Source organism: Alligator mississippiensis, chromosome 1, assembly GCF_030867095.1.
Source record: "Alligator mississippiensis isolate rAllMis1 chromosome 1, rAllMis1, whole genome shotgun sequence".
Classification (NCBI taxonomy): Eukaryota; Metazoa; Chordata; order Crocodylia; family Alligatoridae; genus Alligator; species Alligator mississippiensis.
In genome coordinates this window covers 234,444,508-234,463,813 of record NC_081824.1, presented here as the reverse complement: position 1 = coordinate 234,463,813, position 19,306 = coordinate 234,444,508, and the positions used below count along the sequence as shown (strand labels likewise).

The 19,306-nt window shown below is 47.7% G+C and overlaps 1 protein-coding gene across 8 annotated transcripts in view; it reads left to right on the top strand.

Moving 5' to 3' along the window:
• Positions 1–19,306, top strand: part of NINL (ninein like) — a 59,624-nt gene that overhangs the window by 15,460 nt on the left and 24,858 nt on the right. For all 8 annotated transcript variants that reach the window (XM_019480077.2, XM_059720268.1, XM_059720270.1 and 5 more), the window contains exons 2-7: positions 2,003–2,207; positions 7,768–7,864; positions 8,850–9,025; positions 12,625–12,691; positions 14,391–14,581; positions 16,518–16,670. In XM_019480077.2, coding sequence (XP_019335622.1) covers positions 2,025–2,207; positions 7,768–7,864; positions 8,850–9,025; positions 12,625–12,691; positions 14,391–14,581; positions 16,518–16,670 — 867 coding nt within the window. In that variant the 5' untranslated portion in view covers positions 2,003–2,024. The remainder of the gene's footprint in view (positions 1–2,002; positions 2,208–7,767; positions 7,865–8,849; positions 9,026–12,624; positions 12,692–14,390; positions 14,582–16,517; positions 16,671–19,306) is intronic.

Here is a 19,306-nt window from a genome sequence, read left to right as displayed (position 1 = left end):
CATGGCAAAACCACAGGCTCCTCAATGCACAAACTGAGTAAGAGGCACTCTGTGATTGAAATAGCTGTGAAGAGACACCAGCAGGGTGGGGGGGAACAGGAACACTACCTCTGAAGCAGGTAGGGAGATCTTGAGTGACTTATCCAAGGTTATGCAGGGAACAAGCAGCAAAGCTGGGAGCTGAGGCCAGATCTGTTGACTGCCAGGCAACTCTGCATCCATCAGAGAGAGAAGGTGTGTGAGGGGTGCAGAGCCAATGCTAGAGATGTGTGAGACCCCCCAGCATATCAGCACTGCATCCAAATGGGGTGGTGCTATCACTTTAGCTATCCTAGTTTGGTTAAAGCAGTAACACATCTCTGGACAGGCAAGTTTTGAAGGGAGAGAGCTGTTACTTGAGGTTATTCTCCAAGATTTCTTTGAATGCTGAGGTATGTGGGTGCTTTCCTGCCCCACACAGTACTGGAATGTTGTGGATCTGGGCACAATTCAAGACCTTGGTCATGGCCTGAAGGTTCCTTGTGCTTTCTCATAACTGCTGTGCCCAGTTTCAGCCTACAGGTGGTCTGGATGGGGTTGTGGATCTTCTCTTACCCAGTCTTACCTTGAGATTTGGCCCTGTCACCCTCCATGTACTTTCCTCAGTTGGAGGGATGCCCTTTGTGGTGCTGATGCTGTTCCTGCCTTTGCAGGTTGTCTGGCTGTGGTGCTCCAGAAGCAGGGTTGTAGGGGGACAGTGAGAGCAATTTGTGACAGATATCATGGGGATTGAGGCACACATTTCACTTGCTTGGGTCTCCTGTTAATCCACTTCCTATTGCGCTACCAAACAAGGTATCTTGAGCGACCATAGACATGCGTCTGCTCTTGGCAGCTTTGAGCCTTCTGAGGCCCTGTTAATAAGACTCTGGGTCTGATTTGGTCTCGTGCTTGTTATCCTGAATGAATGAAGTATCTATGGGGAATGTGGTCTTTCAGGGGCTGGCTTCAGATCTCACAATGCCAGGATCAGGCCAAGATGCAGGTGTGTGGCTCCATACTTGAGAGGCCACAACCTGGACTGTGGCTCCTGAGAGGTACTTCAAGGTAGTGCTAAGTATCACAAGGCACTCGCAATCTGAAAAGTGCAACCTCTGATCTGAGTAGGAGTCCCCTTGGCTAAACTTCTCTGAAGGATAGACTTGCTTGTGTGCTGGGGATATGAAAACTAATAGGTTCATATCCATACGTGTCTTTGGAATAAAGCTGTGCAAATTGTGAGCCACTCTGCTGAGTGTCTGATGAACTATCCAGCACTGAAGCATGCACATGCACTCAACACAAGTTGGACCAAGAATACTTGTTTCCAGGATTGTTCGTCCACTTTGCCCCTTCTCCTGGGTATTCAGTTGTGGAGGGGTCCAGGTATTGTGCAACTGCCACTGTGAATCATGCTCTGAAATCGGTACAATCATGCTCTGAAATCTGAGCTTCTAATACACCAAAAAATGATCTTGGTCCTTCATGATGGTGAAGGAAATGGGCGCTGCTACTTTACCAGGGCTTTGGCTGCAAAACCATGGGTCCAGCTTTTTGCAGTATATGTGGGGTCCTGAATCCCCTGAGGGCTTGCTGCCTGTGAACAGCAGAATCATGGGGCTTTCAATGTCTTCTTCCTCCCTCCATCACCTTGACAGAGTACTGTGGTATACGGAAGAAAGGTTTGGGCTAGGTGGTCTGAGTGCTGGTTTCATTTAGCATGCCTGAGTCGGGCCTGTCAACATGTGGTGGTGGTGAAAGTAGTTTCTTGGTGAAAGGCTTGGTGAACCTGGGTCTCCATCACTTGAAACAAAGAGATAATACACTGTATCTCTAAAGCTTTTTTATGGATGGGAGAGGGAGATTTAATTTTGCTTTAAGATTGGCTGTCTGGTTTTGGGAGGTTGTCTGGGAAGGGGAGACAGACTCTTTTAATGCCTTACATAGCAAAACTTAATCCTCTCTCTCCTTGCTGACTCCTCAGATTGGTGGCAGGATACTATGGGATGGATGAGGAAGAGGAAAACAAATATGTGTCCCAGCTGAAGGAGGTCTATAACAGCTGTGATACCACTGGGACTGGCTACCTGGACAAGGAGGAGCTGACGGAGCTATGCCACAAGCTTCATCTGGAGCGGCAGCTGCCAGTACTTCTGCAAACCCTGCTGGGGAGTGACCACTTGGCCCGGGTGAGTGGCTGTGCCTGCAGGGGTCAATGTCAGTTTTAGGACAGTGCAAAAGCACTACCCCAATGTAGCTGGAGATCAGCAGTCAGATCCTCAGTGGAGCTGTGCTGACTTGCACTGGCTGTGGGTCTGGCCCCATGATTCTCTAACTGCTGATGAGTATTTGGTAGTGAAGTTTAGGAAACCTTCTGCAGCCCACAACACACGTAAGCGGTATGTTCAGGATGACCACATGTTGCTCACCTGCTGTTTCCAAGCACCAAGCTCAGTTGGGCCCTGGATAGTTTGAGGGATCTACACCAATGCAGCACCCTAATCTTTATGCCTTGGAGACTGCAAGCACCCAGCCCAGGAAAGTTTTTTGTTTTTTGTTTTGTTTTGTTTTTTAAAGGGGGATTCCTGCTGAGCACTCGTCTGTGCTGTGTTGCTTGGCTACCTGGGATGGGGTGGGGGGGTGCAACTTGGCCTGTTCCAGGAGGTTCGCTGCTGGGTTGTTTGATGCCCAACCCCAACATTTGAATGTTTGCGTCTCTGAGTGTGAACAGTTTGATTCCACAGGACCCCCACCTCTGTCTCCCCCACCTCCCCAGAGACGAGAGCTTTCTGCCCTTTACTTCTGATCTTAACTGAATCTCACCCTCTCCCTTATGAGCTATTGCATCTGGGGTCTGTTTAGCCCAGTGCTTTGTCTGGCGGGGGTCCCCCCCCCCGGCACGCACACATCACACATACTTCCCCCTTTTAGGCTCTGTATAGGACTTGCACTTGGGGGAAGTCTGTTGAATTGGAACTTGATGGCTTAGGGGAGGTGAAGATTACAGCCTTTCTGAAAATCATCCTTCCTTCCTGTTGTGTCTCCTGGATGCTCCTGTCAGCTGTATAAACATCTCATCCTGTCCTGCTCTGGAGCCCCACAGAGCTCTTAGCCCTCAAGCTCTCTTGTGATAGTGAGCTCTGCTGGCCAAGTGCCCCATGGGGACCTTTTTCTACCAAAGAGGTGCCTAAGTGTGATCCTCCTCCAGCGTGCTCAAGTCCCTGAAGAGGCCTTAACACCCCTACTTTTATACCATCCCACTCTCCTCTTAACTTTTAAGAGCAAGTCACAAAAAGCAGCAAGGATGAGAGACCCTGTGTGTGTTAATGGTTTTTTTAAGGACTTGGAGCAGGGTGAAATAGAATCATCCTTAGGTGCAGACATCCACTTATGCACCTCATGGTTGGAATTAGATGTGCTCCTGTGTGAAAGAAAGAGTTGACTCTTTCTCCTTTTAAATCTGGTGCCTCTCTCTTGCTGTTTGTCCCCTGGTTTCTGGTCTCTGAGTAAGGGTCAGAATTTAGAAGGGGAAAGATGGGGTTGGGTGTCAGGGTTTCAGCCAGTCTCTAATCTGGGACTTGGGTTTCACCCTTGTGGAAGCAGAATATCTTGCACTGGCCTGTTCTAGGGGTCCTAGACCTTTCTGGGAGTCTGGCGCTTTCTGCTGTAGAACACAGGACTAGGCAAGATGGACTTTCCCACTCTGGCCACTCTGGGTTTCCCACCCTTCTGTGCACATCTCCTTGCTGCCCTTGGCCCGTAAGATCCCAGCAGTTTCAGGAACTTCAGTTTGGATCCACTGTTGTTTTTCCTGTTGGGGCTGGGCTCTGGGTGTTGCGGTAGGGCACTGGGACTTGCACTGTTGCACCAATGCAACTAAAGATGCAACACTTGATCTGAGCCTTCAAGAGGCCGAGAAGTGATGTGGACCTTAACCAAGTCCAGAACATTGCGTGGGCTCACTTGTAACACCCAGTTTATACCCAGCAGAGCAGACCCGGACTGAAACTTTGCTTAAACCTATTAATGATTGAATAAAATCAGATACTTTAAACTGAAATGAGAGAGTCTACCCAGGGTTTTGGTTTAGTTACATTTGGTGCAAGCCCAATGCAAATATATGGGGGTGGAGAGGTCTTCTAAGCTTGTCCCTTGCCCTGTGGCAGGGGTTTCCCTGCCAGAGCACCTGGCTCTGTGATGTACTGAGGAGAGAACTTCAGAATCCTATAATAATCTCATAAGAATTTTAAGCCACTGGTTCACAGCAGATGTGAGATCATTCTCTTGGGCTTGCTCCAAAACCCCTGCAGTTAGTAATGCTCCTCAACTTCAACCAGCTTTGAATTGAGCCCTGTAGTGTCTTATTAGCTCAGTTAGGGATGTACAAGAGTTGGAACTTGGAGGTGGAGACAGAACAAACAGATCTGTGTGCACTGGTGTGAAAAGAAAAATCTTCCCCAACATGCACTTCTGCCAGTGGTCATAAGCCTGCTCTGCTTTTGCCACCCTAACCCCAGTGCACCATGAGGATAAACAAGTCTAGGCCATCTCTGCATGGCAAGCCATGAGGTTTCTGCTGCCCATCAAGAACTCTGCACTGCAGTTGCATCCAGAGGCACTGGGATTTTACTGAATCAAAAGTCTGGTTCCCTCAGACACCTGGCAATGCTCCCTGTGTCCTCTGGGGCTCCTGCCAGGAGATGCACATTCCTTCCCCAGGCAAAGGCCAGGCACGTGTGTGAGCTGAAGTGGGGAGAGGAGGTGCCAGGAGGGATGGGTGGGGGAAGCTGGAAAGGGGGGGGGGGGGGGGCAGGCTGGAACCTTAGGAGTCAGGAATGTCCGTGGAAAAGGCTGGAGAAGGAGCGGGGCAACCAGAACTTGCTTGGCCATAAAGCTTTTGGCTGCTAATTTCCTTAGTATGCTCCATATTTTTGAGAGGGGGGAAGGACTGACCCAAAGGATTGGTGGATTTTTGTATGGGTGGATCAATGCAAAACAAACACAACCTCAGACAGAGGGCTGTTTCCAAAGGGAAATGTTTTGTATGTTGTCTGGGGTGGACATACACCTGGTCAATTATGATGTTTGTTTTTGTAACATTTCCTTAATTGTTTGTGTATATATACATTTTTTTTCACACAATCTGCTCAAAATTCTTCTCCCTCTCGGTGTTTGTGGCAACTCAGTGGATTTCAAACGAGAAGAAACTACCATAGACTAGTGTTTTAAATGCTGCCTTGAAAAATGACTATGTAGCTGTTTTCCTTGGCATACAATTCAAGGCACAGCCTGTCCCTTCACAGTGAAAAAAGGCCACCCAAAGAGATAAATAGTCATTTCTCTGCACTGCTTTGTAGATTTTTTTTCAAATGCAGTCTTAACTGCACCATTAAGATTAACACCTCCATTTTGTACAGAAGGGAAAGGTTCAGAAGCCTCACCCTAAGCCAGGACCGAGCACCCCCTGGCTTGCATACTAGAGCATGGCACGTAAGGCCACTTTTCTTGGCACACTACAGCCAGCCTGGGCTCCTGGCAGCTGCTGCCAGCCATGGAGCCCAGGCTGTTGCAACAGGTGGCAGGGAGGCTGCAAGCCCTGCTGTGAGCTGGCCAGGGTCCCTGGCAGGCAGCAGATGCCTGGAACTCAAGCCAGATATGGCAGGGAGGCTCTAGCCAGAGCACCAGGGCCAGAGCCCTGGCCCAGCTCCATAGCCAGCAGTGGCTGCATGTGTGCCTCAGAGCGCATAGCTGGAAAAGGGCCTGGGACAGTGCAACTCTGCCCCCCTCCCTACCGTGCTCCCTGAGGTGCACAGGCAGCCGGGCTGGGACTCTGAATCCTGATGTGGCCGCTTGCAGCTGCCTGCTGTCAGCAGGCTGGGCTCCATGGTAGGTAGCAAAGGCCTGCCCAGAGCCTAGGCTGCTTGCAGCAGGGAGCCACAAGGCTACGAGTGGCTGCACCAGGGTCTGGAGCTCTGGCACAGCTTGTTTCTGGAAACGGCTGCATGCAAACCTTGGAAGTTGGCAGGGCTACACTGCCACAACAAGGATAGGGGCCCTCGTGGTTCCCCCGCTGTCCGGCTTGGCACTCCAACATCTTCTAAGTCCAGGTTGTGGTGTACTTCGGCATACGGCTCAAAAACATTGTTGCCCCTGCCCTGGGTGCTGTTCTGATCCTGTCAAAGTTGCTAGGTGGCATGCAATAATGTGTGTGCACATGCATGCACTAAATGTTGTGTAGTGCTGGGTAGGCTATAGCAGTTTCTCCAGTCCATGTTCAAAAGACAGTTGGGTAACCCAGTGACAGTGGAACAAAATTCTAGGAGAAATCTGGATCTAAATGGACTCTAGGCTCAAACTCCTCATGACCAGCATGGGGTCAGAGTTGTGTTTTGCAGGGCTTTGTACAAGCTGTTTTTGGTTTTACAGGATTTGTGTTCCCTGAGTCTATCTTATTTCTAGTAAGCCTGAAGGTCAGGTTACAAACTTCCTTGTGGTTTCAGTCCAGAATCATAAATCAATTGAATGCTATTTTAAATAGGCCGAAGTACTTCAGGAGCCTTTTGATACATTTGGGGCAAACTTTCAATGTATTTAAAAACTCACAGCTCTGAACTCTCCTCAGTGGTTGGACAGTGGAAATTCTCCTGTTTTCCAGATGATCCCTCAAATTATTGTAAAGAGAAGAGTTAATTTCAGTTTCGGCTAATATTCCACTCCCTAAAAATGCAGAATGCCAGTGCTAGTGGCTTCATTTGATGGTTGAGAAGACTGTGGGAGGAAAGGAAATAACTGGTTAGATAATTAAACAATGAAACTGCAACCAAATTTTTTTTTTATGTGATTACAAAACTTTTGGTTACATTCTGTTCCTTGCTGGTGAGTTCAAGGAAACATGCTTATCTGCAGAAAAGGCTGAAGACAGACTTGTAGTGGTGGTATTTCATTAGACTGGAATTTTATAGCTGGCCTCTCAATTCACTTTCTCCCTGCATGTAAAGGACTCTTTGGTCTCCATTGCACTGTTTGAGCATTTGAACTTTGTCCATTTGCTGGAGGGAGATCAAGGGAGAGCCCAGGCATGTCCTCATGTTAATAAGATGCCCCTTTTTGTTTTTTAAAGAAAATTGCAAAGATGGAGCTAACCTGACGATTCCGGGGGGGCGGTGGCTAGAGAGAGCTGAATCCTTAGTTCTGCATCCCAGCGACTAGCTGTACTCCTGTCATTTGCATTTCATTGCAGGTGGATGTGTTTATTCAGTGCTGCTGCAAAACCATCCGTAGTAGGATCATGTTTAATATTAACACCGTTCGCTATTAGCTTAAGAGACCAGCAGTAATGGTCTATGTAGAGGAACTGCTTCCAGAAATTTGTCTATAAGGTGGTGACAGTAGGGATCCCCATGGGGGACCCTGAAAGCAGCAGAATAGTTGGGTTCGGGTAGCTTGAGGCCAGACAGACAGGTCCCAGGCAGTACGATGTTAGTGTTTTTAGCATCAGATTTTTTTCAAAAGCTCCCAATACACGGATACCTGAACAGTGGGTGTTTTCTCCACTCTGTGTCCCCCCCCCCCCAATGCATGTGTGCACACAGAGACACGCACAGGTACACACAAGTTCTGTCTGTGGATTCCAGTGGCTTCTCCACAGCCTCCCCTCCGAGAAATGGCTCTGGGCTTGTAAGACTTCTAATTACACATTGGCAAAGCCCTCCTTCCAGCAGTCTGAGTGGTTTCTCCTGTCCCCACCAGGTTAACTTTGAAGAGTTCAAAGAAGGCTTCGTGACAGTGCTGTCCTCCAATATCGACCTGGGCATCTCCGATGAGGAGAGTAGTTACTTGGAACCAGGTGAGTAGGCAGATGGACACCAAGGTGGGACTCTTGCCAGCCATTCAGGTTTGCTTCCTGCATCTGCCACTGGGCCCAATCCTAGGTGCATGGGAGAGTACATCTCTGAACTGGCAAAGTGGACTGGACAGTTGGCTTAGTCGTTAGGGCATTACCCTGGAACATGAGAGACCCCATTTGATTTTTCTGCTGTCACAGGCTCCTTGTATGGCCCTAGGCTAGTCACTGATCCTCTCCTTGTCTCAGCTCCTGTCTGAAAACTGGGGAGAATGGCATGGACCTGCCTTGCAAGGAGGAGCTGTGAGAACAAAGACATTAAAGGCTAGAGTATTGGAGAGCTGCATTTGTTTCCTGGTCTCAAGGATTGTATCAATCCTTTGAGCACTATAGGATTTCTAAGCACAAATGGAGTCTAGAAAATGACATTGTCTTATATTCATATACACAGATGTATGCCTTCTGTCTGCTTTTGCTGGCCACACCAGATAGAGACTTATGAATTTGTTTCCTACTTGCAAAATAATGGCCCCACTCTAACGTAGGCACTGGACTCCTGCCTTCAGAAGCCAGAAATCCTATGATCAGTGCCCACAGACAATTTGACTCTTGCAACTGTTGCACGAAGGTTGCGGCTACTGTTGCACTTAAATAAAAACTGAGGAAGGGGGAAACATTTCTCTCCTGGCATAAGTAAGAATCTTAACCGGGGGTGGGAGGAGGGGTCCCTCTTTAGAGTTTGGGATGACTGCCCTTCGTGGTAAGCTGTTTTTCTTTCCAAGAAAGCCAGGGGGTAATGCTGTAGCTCCACAGTAAAAGAGGTTTTGTCCGGAGCACTGCTTTTTTTCCCCCCTGCATATTTTCCGCTGGTGGTGTTTCCTTTAGTCTGAGCTTCAAGATCGCATTAACGAAGAGGAAATGGAATTTTAAAGGGGCTTTGTCTAGACATTTGCCTGTCCCAGACTTGGATTTATTTTTCCCCTCCCAGCCATCCCAGATGAAATCAAGCCTAAGTACGTGAATGGAGCCAAGTGGTATGGCCGTCGGACGAGGCCAGAGCTCCAGGACACCGAGATGGAAACCTCCAAGTATTTACAGGAGCCACAAGTCAAAGCCAATGGGAAAAGTCAGCTGAGACGCTCTGCATCTCTGGAGAGTGTGGAGGTAGGGGTGACTCATTCTCTGGCTAATCTCAATTGGCTGCTCAGACTCTGCTGAACCTCCTTGCTTTACTGAAATCCATGATTTAACAAAAGGCCCCATTCAGGGTCTCACCAATTCAGCAGGGGCTGCTGATAGAGGTCTTTTGAGGAGTTTGATCTGCTTTGGGTTAGCAAGACTTGCTCGTGCTGAGTGCTGGAATGTTGGAAGCTGCTTCTAGGCAAAGAGTCCATGCAGGTGCCACTTGGTCACCGGAGCAAACCCCACTGTAGTGGAAAGGAGGGGTTGTGCTTTCCCCAAACAGCTTCCAGCCTAACAAAGACCCAGACTGTTAGTTGCCTCAGACTGGAAGATGTTTCTCTTGTAACACAGCTTATCCACAAGAAGGCAATTAAGTTGGTTGTCAGAATATTAACCTGAGGCATACAGCATTTCAGAGTGGAAGTTTTTTATGAGCAGAAGTAAAGGGCATTCCTGGCTCCATCAGTGCGCCTGAGCCCCAAGGCCTGTTGAAGGTAACAAGCACTGGAGTGAGGTTCTGGAGACCTGGGCGCTGCTCCCGGCTCAAGTAAATTCACATGATTTCAACTTCCTGCGTCTATTTCCCCTGCGACTTCTTGCCAGTTTTTGTCCTTTTTAGATTGTAAGCTCTTTGGGGCATGGACTCTTTCATGATGTCGATGCTGCAATGGTGTTCGCATCTCAGTGGGATCCTGCCAGGCTAAATTGGTTTCTCTCCACCTGAGGTTGAAAGCACAGGATGATGTTGCTTATGCTACCTTCAGAGAAGAGCTGAGAAGTCAAACCAACTAACTATATTTAGAGAAAATGTAAGCAGAGCACTTGCATGTAAGCAGAGCACATAGGGGGAAAATTAATTGCACGTAGTGTGCCACTGTCAAAGTACTGTGCAAACAGCAACAGACCAGGCTTGTAGTTGGTAGAAAATTATTTGGAGAGAAAACAAATGCTAATGTCTCCAGTGCTGAGAGGGCAGAGTGGCACCCTGATTCAGAGCAGTTTCATTTCCTTGGCTTCAGCACTGAAGTCTGCTCTGTGCATGACTGGGTCCCTGCCCCTCCCATTCCCTCCCCTGCCTGCACCATCGAGGCCCTTGACTTGGTTCTTTTGTTTAGCCTGTGCTGCCCCTTTGTGATGGCAATTTTGCCTTTTTTGTTGCTCTGGTCTTCATTTCCTTTTATTATATATAAGGGTTTTTATTCCTTGTTTTAGTGTTATGATTTTTATAAACACTAGTTGAATTTGCTGGCAGTTAGGGGTCAGATTCTCTTCCACCTAATGAGGAATCTAAGTGAACTTAGGTGCTTTAGAGGTGTACCGATACGTCAGTTCAGTTATCGGATCGGTACCAAAATAAAGAAAATTCGCCGTATCAGAAATTGACCCAATGCACCTGATAATTTGGCTGATAAATGCCCCTGCGTGTGTGCAGCCACAGTATAGCAAGGAGCATAGCCTGGCAGTATGGAGAGCTGTGTGCAGCTGTTCAGTTGGTTGTGGGGAGAGGGAAGGGGTGTTGGGGAGGGCTCTTCCTGGCGTATGGGTGGAGGCAGGGCCTTGAGCCGGGGCTATGCAAAATTTTGGGGTGGCTGCAGCCACCTCTAACCCTGGACCCAAACCCAACCCTGGCTCCAGCCTGCAGCTGCAACCTGCCCACCCCACCCCGTTCCATGCCAATCTAGGGGTCACACACCCTCCTGGGGTGCGCTCAGCAGTGGGAGCTGCCCTGCCCCCCCCCCCCCCCCTTCCTACACCCTGCTGCACTCTGGCTGGCCAGCCCCTGCCCCCTCCCTCCCTCACTGTGGGGTGCATTGATCTGCCTGGCCATGCCTCTTCCCTCCACCCTCCCCATCCAGCATAACAGGTTTACCAGCTGCACGCAGCTATATCAGAAATTGTATCAGTATCAGCCAATATGACTTCTTAAAAATGGGCTATCAGTATTAGCCCCCAAAATCTCTATTGGTGTATCCCTAGCTTTAGTGTAATTCTATTCCACCCCGCTTCACTCCCTGAAAATCCAGTAATCCATTGTGACTCACTGTCGTTGGACCCTTAATGATGAGTCACAAAAATGCAGCGAGGAGAAGAAGGACCCACCTACTTTTTTTTTTTTTTTTTTTTTTTTGTATTAACAGTTTTTTGAGGACTTGAGCAGGGTGGAATAGAATTGCATTTAGGCATGTAAGTGAACTTAGGTATGTAATAGTGGTCCCCTGGTGTCTAAACATCTTCAAGGCTCTGGACCTCAGTGCCTCTGGGTATGGACACATGTAACCCTTAGGTTGGTTTAAATAAAAATTAAGCCTGAAGTGGGCAGACATACAAGCCTGTTAAACCTATGTAAAGCTACCTAGAATGGTTCAAAAGTGTACATGTAAAATCAGATACTCTCTTTTGAACTGGTTCACAGGGCACCAATTCAACACTGTGTTGACACCAAGTGTTCCCTGACAGTAGTCTGTGCAGCACCCCATTCAGCATCCTTCCTTTCCCCCACCTTCGTCCCCACCCACTGCTGCAACTAGCTGCTCTGATACGCAGCCAGAACTCTACTGCCTCCTTTTCTTTTTCTTTTATCGGCGCTTTTTTATCAACAAGTTCCCTTGCTGTACTTGCTCAATAAAAACTACCTTTCTAACAACCAGCTGTGTCCTCACTCACTATTCCACTGTAGACTCTCATGCCCCTCCAGCCTCTGGGAACCCAAAAGTATGGGTACAAGCACTCTCTTCTCTCCTTACTGCTCTCCCCCCTGCCACCTAGGTCAGATGAGCATACTGCAGCCTTCTTCATTCAGTTGCAGGCCACTGAAGTTTTTTATTGAATTCATGTTTAGGAGAGAATAGGAATCAGAAAAGTGAAAACTCCCCCTGTCCCAGGTCTCCCACTCTCTGGGACCCCCAAGCATGGGTGTGAGCACTCCTTTCCTTGCCCCCACCACCCTACCCATCCACTGTGCAGCATGCTGGGCTGGGTGCTCCATCCTCACCTAATCCCCCTGGTGTTGGAACCACAGCACTTCAGTGCCTGAAGAGTGACCTTTCTCTCTGGAACACTAGAGCACTGTGCTTGTGAGTACCTCTAATCCACAGCAATTGTGAACTGGTTCCCCACCAGTGATATCTGAGAATGGTTCAGTTGTTAGGCATGTCTGTGCCATCTGCCTCTGAAATGGAGACAGTAGCTCTGCCCTGCCTGATGGGAGGCTGCGAGGACAAGTTATGCTGAAGGCCAGCTTGAGACCAGAGCATGGCCTGAGGCCTCCTGTGCCATCATGTCCAATTCCCTGCATTCATAGACAGCTCTTTATTCAGTGTCCTGAAAAAACATATACTCCAGCCCCTCATGTGCCAATTATGTTCTGAAAATGAACCTCCAAATGTCCTGAAATACACCACAGGTAAAAAGCAAGGGAGATGAAAGCATTGCCAGTGCTCTGGCCCTATAATGGCAGGTACTGTTGTGATGGGGGTGTCAGAAGGACTGGTGGAAGGAACTGATCATAGAGGCCTGTTGCTCGGCACCTCTGAGCTGAGACAACCCTTTTAATATTGTACATTCATTCATTCTGTTTGCAGAGCCTGAAATCAGATGAAGAAGCAGAAGGTGCTAAAGAGCCCCAGAATGAAATGTTTGAGGCACGAGGTATGAAGCCCTCACTGTCGTATGAAATGCTGCTTGGTGTTTGGAGGGTGCTGAGAATTCATGGTCCAGACCTATGCTTGAGCCAATAGGAACCTGTTTATGCTATCTGTGGATCTGATGCTTCTTCCTGTTTCTCTGGAGGACATGTTTATGGAGCAACTTCTTGCAGTGTTTTGCAAAATATTTTTGCACACTGCTTGTTGGCACAGTTGTGGAGCATGCAGTGAGCTTTGAGAGTTTTTTCAGGTCACCTGTCAGCTACCTTATTAGTCTTCTGAAAACTGATGTGGTGATTAACTGGTTAACATCCTGATCAACTAGGGAGCTCTGAATCCCTGAGTGATGCTGTAGCTACATTTTTCAGTCTACTCCCAAAGTTTCACCCCTGTCACTCTAGCTCCTTCAAAAGCTTTCGCACTTCTGATTTGATGTATAATCTGTGGCAGGGGAATGTGTGTGTATCTTTCGGCCACCTTTTAAATTGAATCGGAAAAGTTATTTCTTAGACATTGTATTAAGAATCCCTGTCAAGAAATTCTCAGATTTTAAAAAAAGAGGGTTTGTTTTTCCATAAAAAGGAACACAACTTTATTTTTGGACTACAGTATCCTAATAAAACAGTTCCAGTTTTTCTTTACCTAAAAATCCCTTTGTTTGAAAATGCCCCAATGCTTTGAGCACCGTTACCTAGATTACAGGTAATCTTCTGGGTAGGCTCCTGAGGAAAGAGGCAGATACGGGCCTACAGCCCAACCTTTTATTTGCTTGTACCTTAAAACATGAGAACAAACATTTTTCCCAAAGTCTATCTGGTGATGCAGGTAGCCAGAACATAGATTCTCACCTATACTGGCTGGGGAGACTCAAGAGGTGGGCGGAGGGTGGCATGCAGATTGGCAGCAGGTCTTCTTGGATTTGCTGAGTTCTCCAAATTTCCCTCCAGCCTATACCCAATATTTATGGCTGGCTGGCTTTAATATATTAATAAATTATCTTTGCTTGGCTTTATTTAAATGTATTTGTTTCACTGAAACTTTTAGAACTGGACTAAACCAGATCTCTTGTAGACTTGGAAGGGGAAGGTGTCAATTAGTTGGGATTTATATCCTTGGGAAAGAAGGAAGGTTTATTTATTTCCTTTCCTTCCCTCTTGTGGGATGCTGTTTGTTTCTTCTTTACCTTACTTTATGGTCTTCTCTGACTAGCTGTTTTTTGTTTGTTTGTTTTTTACAGATTATCTAAGCATTTAAAAAAAAATATATCTATTAGGGCAAAATAACATCTAATACATTTGGTTACGTCAGTCACCACTACTACTACTTTAAGATAAAGCTATGATATTGAATATATAGATTATTTAATGTATGGTCTTCTCATCTCCTTTTAGGCCTTGCACTTTTTAAATTGTGTTTTAATATTTACTTTACTTGCTGACCAAGTAAGTTGTCACATCTGCAAAGGTTCACACTGCATTTGCTCAGATACAAGGTTCGGGCTTTCTGCTTAGCAGCATTTCTGCAGCTTAGCCTAGGCCTCTTGAAAATGGCCAAGGCTAACAACAACACCCTGTCCTAATCCTGCTGAAGCTGAAGGAAAGACTTGTTGTTTTCAGCAAAGTGTGAGCTCTTTTTGGTGGATCTCCTATACTCATTAGAGAAAGCTACGTGGTGTAACTCTTGGTGGTTTCCTGTTCCTTTAGGCCAAATGAGCAGCTGGAACCCTGGCCTCTTCAACAGCCCGAGGCAGACATCCAGCGCCTACTTTGACATGACTGAGAATCAGGTTCGGAACATCTGGGAAGAACTGGGCATAGGGGACACTGGCTACCTCAATAAACATGAGCTTGCAATTGTCTGTGAAAACATTGGACTCAAAGAGCTGGAGAAAGAGGTAAGTTGTGTGGCTTGGAAATAGACGCAGCAAGGAAGCAAAATGGTTGACAAAGCCACACTGTCAAAGTAAATAGCTTTCAGTATTGAGCTGATGTGGATGCTGGTCCTAAACTAGTATAATTCCTTTTGCAGCTGATGATGATTGTGATTGTCACCAGGTCACTGCTGTTCTCCTGGGGTAGGCTAAGAATCTCTCGGTGACCTGGACTAGTCTGAATCTTAACAAGGTGGCACTAGGATATTCTCCCCTCAAGGTGAGGTGGTTCCTGACCTCACTCGGTCTTTCCTGCCACGGCTTTGATGGGAAAATTACAGGAGGTGGTGTTCAGCCTAGGAACAGTCCTAATCAATGGAGGGAAAACAAACAGAGACTTCTAGTCCCTTATACAACTGCAACCCTCTGGACCAGTTAGTGGGCCTTGGAGGCCTGAATGGGAGCTCCTTCAGCCCCTACACTCCCGCTTCAAACCTCCGATGTAGTATACTCTTTATGCCTCGGAGCCTTAGAAAGGGTGTGTAAGCATTAGCATCAATATTTAGTCTTATTTGCGCCCAGCCTCGTAGCTGAAGGTGCTGAATCCGGCTCCTGGAATACCCAAGAGTCTGTCCTGAATGCGTGTAATAAAAGGTGAGCAGCTTGGCTGTTCCTCATACATCTGTTGCTCTGCTTGCTCTGTCCACTCACTGCTATGCCTCAGTTCTGGGTACTTCTTGAGGCTTCCTGCTGGTTCTCTTTTCTAATCGGGACCCTCTTCTGCCGCATAGCTGGGGCTTGTAATCCCTGCCAAGGGAATGACTGCTCCTACCAGCCGGCCAGCTGCCCAGTAGCAGAGCTGGTGTGGGGCTCTAGCCCCACTCCCAACCAGGAATCCTGATCGTGCCAGCGTGTGCCTGCACTGTGGTCAGGCCAGGTGCTGAGTCTTTCCAGTATGGCTGGGAATGAGTGATGGCCCGAGTCCTGTTCTTCTGGCTCCTGGAAGGTCTTGCCGTCTGAGTGAATCCTAGACACATCGTGGGTAAGGAAGGGATGCTTCTCCCCTCTTCCTTGCCAACTCTGCCACGCTGATGCTCTGTTTGTTTCCATAGAGCTGTTCCCACTCTGGGGATCTGGTCTGTTGTGGTTCAATCTGTAGGAAGCAATTAAGCAGTCTGATCTGTATTGAATTAGTGTATGCAGTTTAATTTCATACTGGCAATGCAATACTAATCCTTTCAGTCTTTCTGATTAGTCTTCTCTTAACTGACTCCTCCCCCTGCAGCTACAGGGAATGATGAATTAACCAATGAACACTGCACCTCGGGGTCTTTGAAATCCCAATCCTACACTAAGGTCCACATGAATAAACCTCTGTATACACATGAAGCTTGGCGAAGCCCATACTATACCATGTCATCATTGAAAAACCTCACTTCTATGTGTATGATGTGGGCAATAGGATGGACCCACAGTTATCTCATCTCAACAGCTCCATCAGGATGTAGGAATACTATTGTCATGGCAGCACTGGAAGTCAGGAATTTTATGTTCTAACCTAAGCCTTATCAAGTATTTGCTTTGCACTACTGAACTCATTTCCAAAATGAAGATGGATACTGAACACCACAAGATTGTGCACATTTGCTCCTGGGATGGGAAATGGGAAATGAGAAGTGGGGAGGGAACAGGTTTTATTCTTGCTCTTCCATAAAAGGAACAACTTAATCTTTTATATGCAACCCTCTTTATTGACATGTGTGTTTTGAGTTTCATGCAGGGGATATTTGTGTTGTGGGGGTAGGGAAAGAGTTAATTCCATGATGACTCTTATTTGTAAGGTCTGTAGGTGACACGGAAGGGAACAGTTTAAAAAAAAAAATGGTGTTCTTCTCATTTACTGAGTCTGTCTTGTACGGGTCTGGTGTCTGTAATAATAATCTCTTTCCTTCCGCCTTAGGAACTGGAAGATTTATTTAAGGAGCTGGACAGGGATGGAGATGGCAGAGTGAGCTTCAAGGAGTTCCAGCTTGGCTTGTTCACCCGTGGCCCCATTTCTCTTCCTGTTTGCTCCACTCCCGTCAAGCAGCCCTGGCAGTGGCCACGTTGCCAGGTGAGGCAGGCACCATCACCATCTGAGCTGAGGGCTTTGATGCCAATCCATTGGAATTGGCAAGCCGGAGGACAGTGTGTTTCAGCCTTACCCTCCCCTGTGACCTTCCTTGGGTTTGTCACTAAGCCTGAAAGTGGGACTGTCACACGGCCATTCCATCAAATGATACAACTGCCGTCTTCAGGGGCATTTCAACCCCTTTGTGTTGCCAGAATGATTCCCACGTCCTTAATGTGATAGAATCTCCCCCTTCACTTCCCTTTAGATGGTGGTTGGGTTGAGTATGTCCAGGTGGGCTGGACCCAAAGGAGAGGGGGAAGCTGCTTCCATACTTTCCCCCACTTCTTGGCCTTTGTGGCAACTGGCCACAGCCCAGCGTTAAATGTGCAGCTCTGCCCTCCAAATTGTCTCACTGGTGCATATGTAGCTTTTCAGCCTTCATGCTTAGCAGTTTGGTTGTCCTGCTGGTCACAGGTGCAGTCTGGGCTGGAGGGTTCAGAGGGCCTTTCCAGTCTCAGTTCTACCTACTTGTATAGAATAGGGTGGTTGCAGCCTGGTTTAAAAAGGTGCTGGGTCTCCTGCAGCCCCTCCCCCTTGCATGCCACTGGATTTACCGCTGTAAAAGGAATCTGGATTTTCTCATCTTCAGTTCACTCTAGCTCTTTCCTTGCCTGTTAGCTTTTATTAATGCAGTTTCTCATTTAGTCTCAAGCAGGTTCTTTGACATGTGTGGCTGAGCAGAGTTCATCCTGAGCATCATGTTTCACAGGGCAAGGGTGGACAGGCTGCAACTTGTGTTCTGTGCTTCTGAGCAAGATTTAATTGATTTAAACAGAGCAACTATTTTTCTGCCAGGGTCACTTCTACCTTCCTCCTATTGCTGCCAGGAGCCTCTGGGATCCTTTTTACCTTTCCCTCCCAAGTGTGCTGCAATCCAGACTTTGCCTGCTGCTATGGGGAGGTGCTTCCCTTCTTGGCACATGAGGGTGAAGGAAAGACATGGCTTTGGGTTACATACTTCTCTGTTGAGGTTCAGCCAGCTGCTCACCAGAGAGAGAGAGAGAGAGAAGGGAAATGCCATCCCTGGAGATAGAAATAAAGATTTTAATTCTGACGTCATCTTCAGGACTCCTGACAGCTCTGCCCCCATGTTGATAAACAGGTCTCCTCTGCAGTGCTTGAAAATTAGCTCCATAAAAGTTTTGTTTCTGGTGGTAAACATTTAATGTGTGGTGCTTTTTGGCCCCAAGATACTTGCAAATTAACTGCAGTAGAGTGCAGCCAGAATGGAGATGACTTTCTGGCCCACAGCACAATAGTGAGGGCAGTTTTGGCTCAGGATCCCAGGGGAAACCATTAGAGTTCCACAAGGTGCCTTGGTGTGCTCCTTCACAAGCTGTCTGCTCTGCACTGGCTTTATAGGGATCAGCACTGGGCCCTTTGGATTAAGCTGCTCTGAGTTTGATCAGCTTCAGGAGTGCAGAAGGTTGAGTTGCTTTCACCAATGTCTTAATCTAATGTTAGGGTGTTCTCCTCACCCTCCACTTCTGAGACAGCTGAGAATGTAGTTATGCTAACACTGACTTGCACTTCCACATTATTCTACAAGGCCAGCCTAATTGATCCTCCCCACACCTTTGTGATGCAGGCAGTCACTGTTATCCATAAAAAATCTGGGGAAATGGACTCACACAGAGATAAAGAGCTGGACATTTTAAATGCAACCTTGGACTTTGTGTGCCACCATTTCTGGGTGCCCAATTCTCAGTGCCTCCCAGGTGATTTATGGAACAGTCACCATTCCCTTTGAGTTTTTGGCACTGCAGATACTCAGTGTGTCTGACAGTCCAACTCTTGGTGCCCAAGGATGAGTGTTCAGAACTCAAACTAGATGGTTGAGAGTTTGGCCATGGATGGCTTGCCCATGCTGGTGTATGGATACAGTGGCAGCACAGATTCATAGATGTTAGGGTCGGAAGGGACCTCAATAGATCATCAAGTCCAACCCCCTGCATAGGCAGGAAAGAGTGCTGGGTCTAGATGACCCCAGCTAGATGCTTATCTAACCTCCTCTTGAAGACCCCCAGGGTAGGGGAGAGCACCACCTCCCTTGGGAGCCCGTTCCAGACCTTGGCCACTCGAACTGTGAAGAAGTTCTTCCTAATGTCCAATCTAAATCTGCTCTCTGCTAGCTTGTGGCCATTGTTTCTTGTAACCCCCGGGGGCGCCTTGGTGAATAAAAACTCACCAATTCCCTTCTGTGCCCCCGTGATGAACTTACAGGCAGCCACAAGGTCGCCTCTCAACCTTCTCTTGCGGAGGCTGAAAAGGTCCAGTTTCTGTAGTCTCTCCTCGTAGGGCTTGGCCTGCAAGCCCTTAACCATATGAGTGGCCCTTCTCTGGACCCTCTCCAGGTTATCCGCATCCGTCTTGAAGTGCGGCGCCCAGAGTTGCACGCAGTACTCCAACTGTGGTCTGACCAGCACCCGATAGAGGGGAGTAAGACTAGAACCTGGAACTCTGGCCTCTAGGTGCTGGGTCATACCAATACTTAGCACAGGCATTTTAGAGTTTTGTGTAATGTGTGCCATGAGCTGATGGCCTCTGCAGTAGTGAAATCTGTCCTTGTTGTTTGT